This window comes from Erigeron canadensis, chromosome 1 (assembly GCF_010389155.1).
Source record: "Erigeron canadensis isolate Cc75 chromosome 1, C_canadensis_v1, whole genome shotgun sequence".
Classification (NCBI taxonomy): domain Eukaryota; kingdom Viridiplantae; phylum Streptophyta; class Magnoliopsida; order Asterales; family Asteraceae; genus Erigeron; species Erigeron canadensis.
The window spans coordinates 7951186-7957325 of NC_057761.1; the positions used below are offsets into that span (position 1 = coordinate 7951186).

The following is a 6140-nucleotide window of genomic DNA, read 5'->3' on the forward strand; positions in this document are numbered from 1 at the left end:
TTTTAAATCAAATACTTTTACCTACACCAATAGATGTCGTCACCACCATTATCGCCGACTCGCCGCCGCATTGCGCGGGTATCATGCTCGTACTATTATATAAAAATTATACCTCATATGTTGAAAAGTTTACAATTTTGGGACATGCGAAATTATCATTTTGCCCTTAATTAATTAACTTACACAATCATTCCATAAACTTTTAAAAGATATATCTAATACTCTTTCAAATCAAATATCTTTATATCAAATACCTACACCACTTGATGCATCTGCCGCCACTATTCGTTGATGTCACCACATCACTGTCATTGTTATCGCCGCCGCATTACGCGAGTACCATGCTCGTTTTTGCAAACCAAAAAACCACTAATCGTTTTAAAACAAATCATAAATGGCTACCACCATAAACCATCACCGTAAGGCGTAAACTGCAAACTTAAACAATGTTTTACCTTCTTCTAAGTTTTAAATTGATTAGTAACCCCACATATATTTCCACTTAATTAGTGACCTCTAATAAGTTAATGTTACCCTTTTACCATGAAAAAAACATTAGTTGAGACAAGTATATGTACAGCATTCCAATAGTTTAACCGCACAATACGAATGACAATCAAAACTCATACTGATGTTGGCAACGACGGGAATACGGGATGTGGAACGTGGTTCGCCACAGGTGGTGGTGGCGGCGAATTGAAATTTGAGTAAAGTTTGTTCTAATTATTCATAGAAAGAGAGGTCGTGTAAGTATTTTAAAAAAGAGTTTTGTTAATGACAGCCCGTATTAATTAATTTGATGCATTAAAATTTGTATTTTGTTTTGCGAAAATTCAGGGGCAGTTATTGATATATAAAGTACTATTTTTTATACATGTAATAAGCTGTTAATGACAATCCTTTGGGCTGTCATTATCATTTTTCCTTTAAAAAAATTGAGAAATATATGATATAGTCATAGTTGTTGACTCGTAAATCTCGACTTGACTCGAAATCTGATTTTCGACTCGTAACTCGAATCGTAAGAGTCAGGATATTTGATAATATGATATTTTTATAATTATGTGCAAGTATTTATTGTAGACATATTGTAATGTATTAAGTTAAAAATAAAAGATAATTATAATCAAATCAAATTTAATAGCATATAATAGAGTTATGTTTAAAAATAAAAAATTAAAAATAAAAAAGTAAAAAAAAAATATTTTGTGACTCGTGACTAGGAACATGACTCGGACCGATTCGCACCATAAAACACGAGTCATGTTACGAGTCTAAAGTAAAGCGAGTCATTCCATCGAGTCGCCTCGTTTTCCCTTTATTTTGACTCGACTCGTACAAGTTGACTCGTGACTCGTACGAGTTTGACAACTATAAATATAGTATGTAAGAAAAATATTTTGTACATTAGATTTACTGACACATCCAAAATACAAACTCTAAAACCCTTCAAAATAACATATATATTACAGATATATAATGATTGAGTTAAAAAAAATAATTAACAATAATAGTAGATATTCATTCACGATTAAAGATCAATTTATGTTTAATAAACACAAGCATGGTACCCGCGCAATGCGATGGGGAACCGGCGATGACGGTGGTGGCGACATCTATTGGTGTAGGTAAAAGTATTTGATTTAAAAGGGTTAGTAGAGATATTTTATAATAGGGATTAGTTTCCTGGAATGTAACTGTTTTTGACCGAATGTCTATAGTAGGAAAAAACTAAAGTTGTGTATATTGTATCTAAGCAACTCGAAAAAATGTTTATTATATGTAAGAAAACATACGTGGCAACCATATACAGGTGTCACTTGTCAGATTTTAATTGGTTGAAACGAAATTCTTATATACAATACATTATTTCGAGTTGTTTACATACAATACACACATCTTTAGTTATTTCCTACTATAGACATTCGTTCAAAGTTTCTTACATTCCAGGAAACTAATCCCTTTATAATATAATGGACTAATGTTGTAATTTAATATTAAGGGTTAATAGTGATTTAATTAATTATGGGTATTTTAGTCAATTTGTTTGTTCTATTTTTGTAAACTTTTAATATAGAGATCATAATTTTTATATAATTGTATAGATGTATAGATGTCACAACAAGACATCTTTGATTCTTTGAACTACCAAAAATCACAACCATCTTTTAAAATTCCCGTACATTCAGATAGATACTTCACTCTAAAAATAAAACTTAAAGGACTATATATAGCAACCTTTCAGAACTATAAGGTCACATGACACAGTGAAGAAAACTACAGGGGACTAAATTAAAACGACTTTTCTATTATAAATACATGAAGCTGGTCATAGTCCATTTTCAAAACGTTATTGACAAACTTAAAAAAGAAAGTTTTTAAAAAAGAATATTGTTATAACTCGTATCAGTACAAAATATCTGAATCTTTAAAGTATCATCATCAGCAGCAGTAGTCATGGGAGCTCTAGATCATCTTTCAAATATGTTCGATTGTGGCAGTGGAAGTAACAGAAAATATAAAAAGCGCAAACAATTGCAGGTATTATATTATAGTTCTATAAGTTTTATTTTTGTTATTTTAGTTTCATTTAGCAATTTTTTATAGTTTCATGAAAAAAAAAAAAAACATACACATGAGCTGAAAATTAGGGATCTTATTGATTTTTATTGCTCATTTTGTTGATTGATGTCTAGTTTTGTTGTTAATTTGTGTTTCTAGCTGAATATAAGTAAATTTTGGTCACCAATTTACGGAAGTTCATTCTGACGGGGTTCCGCGCGAGTTTGATTTTTTTAGGGCGTCTTACCTGAATAAATTTTCAGGTGTTAATCCATTAACACGACTGTTAAAAGAAAAATTATATATTAAGTTAACGATATGATTTTTTTTCATTCGTCTATTTTTATCATTTTTTGTGTACGAACCAAAGTATAAACCAACAGTTTCTATTTTTTATCCGGAGTATGTACACTTAAATTTTTTTTTTTTTTATGGTTAATTAAACACTTTATAGTCCAAATCCCGTCCGGAATATGGCTAAAGGCTACACTCAGCTAGCTCAACCCAAGAAGACGGAGCCAACGATTTAGTATCTATTTTTAAAATTATAAATAGTTTCTATAGATCCGCAAGTTTTAAGATCCGTCATTATTTTAAGGTTTTAATTTAAAGGATTTTATATGTATCATGTATGTATACACTTTTTTTTTAATTAGTTGTGAAGGTGATATGATCATATACTTGTTGTGTCTGCCTTTTGGAAGGATGATAGAGAGAGACTACTAGCTAGAGAAAATGATAGGAAACGATACACTTAATTTTATACCCTTATTTGGCCTTCTTCTAATTATGGCTCTAGCGTTTTGAACTTATGCACAACTTACCAACAATAATATTTTGAAAAATATTATACATGTTACTCATAAATTATAAAATATCATATATATATATATAATATATAAGTTTAATATACTTGTATATAATTTTTTAATGCATCATATATACAATGGCATGCATTAAAGCATGTTGTCATGGTATATGATATTTCGGAGTTTATAATTGTAACAAATGAAATTTGTACTTAAACAAATCTATGTGCCACTAGATAGCTTTTTTACTTAAAAAAAAGGTAGTTAAGAAACTTGTATGGTTTTCCAAAACAGAACTTTTTAAACACCATCTTAAGATGGTGTAGTGTTTAAATGGCGACTCAAACGTGTTTAATTATAAGCATTTTAAGAATATCCATATAACCAATTCATACCCGATTAGATTATGTACTCTTGTGAAAATAAAAATAAAATTTTGAAGGTAAGAAAAGCATTTATCTAACAAGATATTTGTGAAAGTACGGTTTCTGTTATGCCGTTATACCTTTACACCAAGGAAAATGCTTCTTTGATAAATAAAATTTTAATGATTGAATTCATAAAGTATCATAGAATCTAGAAAAATCCAGTTCATCATAGCTTTTGTTGCATAGTTATGTTAAGTTGTATTATTGAAAACATTAATGATTATCTTTTGTACTCATTCAATAAAGTTGCTTCATGTTACTCATAATTAATAGCACTAAACTTATTACTGTATTTTCTTTGTTTATGTGATAGTGGTTATGTGGCGTCTAATTGAGATGGATCATCAATAATTGCAATTAAAGTATTTTAATATTGTTCCTTCTCAATTCTCACGGTTGGATTCATACGTACGTTATTTCTCAGTAACAACTTGTGAAGACTTGGTCTTAACTCTTGTCATTCATCCTGTCTTCAAAAGTTGATTTTTTGACTTTTAGATATAAAAAAAAATTATTATTGAAGAAAATAACATTTGTAAAGTATTTCGAAGAAAGTAATATCTTTGTCAGTTAGTTTTTGGTTTAGTGGTTTAAGAGGTGAAAAGTAGTAGGAGATCACAAGATTAAAACTAAGGAACCAGACATGTTAATTAAATCTGTTGTTTACAAAATTAATAAATGATTTCGAAGCTAGGTAAGGCCCATTATGTATTGTTGAAGTTGACCCAATAGTATTTTGTGTGTTGACCCATAATGTCTTGGCATGGCACTACATGTCTACATGCCCTGACTAAAATGTCAAAATTTATTTGATACAAAGTCCCTCCTTATCCGCCGTGAACTATTCCCATTCACCTAATTAATTCTTGCCACACACTTGCATATATGAACATGCCACATGATTTATAAAAAGTCAGTGCACACTATCTAGTCATTATCAAAATACTATTCTACTCTTTTAATTTAAATTAAATATAACTAAATTTCTTAATTGTTAAAATATTTATTGGGAGGATATATCATTTTTTTCTAGCTTGGGTTGTCACTGATACATGTTTTGTTTAACAGACCGTGGAGATTAAAGTAAAGATCGACTGTGATGGGTGCGAGAGGAAGGTCAGGAAATCCGTGGAAGGGATGAAGGGCGTTACGTCTGTAAACGTTGAGCGAAAGCAACACAAGCTTACGGTTGTGGGGTACGTCGAGCCAAACAAAGTGTTGTCTCGGGTGGCTTTTAGAACCGGCAAGAAGGTTGAGTTTTGGCCCTATGTGCCATATGACATTGTGGCCCATCCTTATGCACAAGGTGTGTATGACAAAAAGGCCCCGGCTGGGTATGTTCGGTATGTTGAAGACCCGAACAATAATCTGGCACGAGCAAGCTCTACCGAAGTTCGGTACACTACGGCTTTTAGTGACGAAAATCCAGCAGCATGTGCTATCATGTGATTTGTCCCTTTGTCGATATGAAAAAGTTGTTTGAAAGGCTTTATAAAGACGACATTTATATTAGCATAAATATATGTATAACATGAAATGGTGGATATGCTTAGACTTTTCGATAAAAGGAAGTTTGTTTTATATTATTAGTTTATTATTTTCTTTGTATTATAATGTTTGAAAAACAAATTTAAGGGAAGGAAAAATGAAGAGATGTTTGGTATATGGATCCTCTATATAGATTATTTTGTATTGAAAATATTTAGACACTGCTATTTTGCCAAATTGATGCAAGAAACGACATTTTAGTATCACAAAAGTCACGATGATCATCACTTTTTTTTATTTTATTTAGCTAATAATTAATCTGATCATCTATTTTAAATCATTTCCAACATAATAGTATATGTTACTTTTAAAAAATTATTACTGGTCACTATTATATAAAGGGTATTGTAAGTTATACGATTGATAGATATTATTTATAAACATTTATTCATTTATTAAAAAGCATATATATTAAATGAATATATATATATATATATATATATTGCTCACATACATATATGTTTTGAGTTATTTATTTGTTCATGTTATAACGAATATGTATGTATTGGTTGGAAAAGTTGAAAGTCCAACACAAACAAATGTGCCAAACAAGTATTGGTTAGAGTAACGATAAGACCCTTGTGGCTATGGCAAAGTGGGTAACCCTGCTTTACATATTAAGTCAACAAACGATCATTTCAATAATACAACTATGAGATTAGTAATAACGTGTACACCACACAAAATTTTAACAAATAGCAACAGATAATATAACTATGAGTTTAATTAAAAGGTTAACCTTCAATTCACTAATCAAATTGAAAGAACAGAAAATATCTTATCGATTTTGTGA

General features: G+C 30.2%; 1 protein-coding gene across 1 annotated transcript; it reads left to right on the plus strand.

Annotated features, from left to right (window-relative positions):
• The first annotated feature begins 2360 nt into the window (after window positions 1-2360).
• Window positions 2361-5396, plus strand: LOC122584760 (heavy metal-associated isoprenylated plant protein 26-like). Its single transcript, XM_043756816.1, has 2 exons — window positions 2361-2541; window positions 4868-5396. Exons 1-2 carry the CDS (start codon window positions 2458-2460, stop codon window positions 5246-5248), a joined length of 465 nt encoding a protein of 154 aa, XP_043612751.1. The 5' UTR covers window positions 2361-2457; the 3' UTR covers window positions 5249-5396.
• The last annotated feature ends 744 nt before the right edge of the window (window positions 5397-6140 follow it).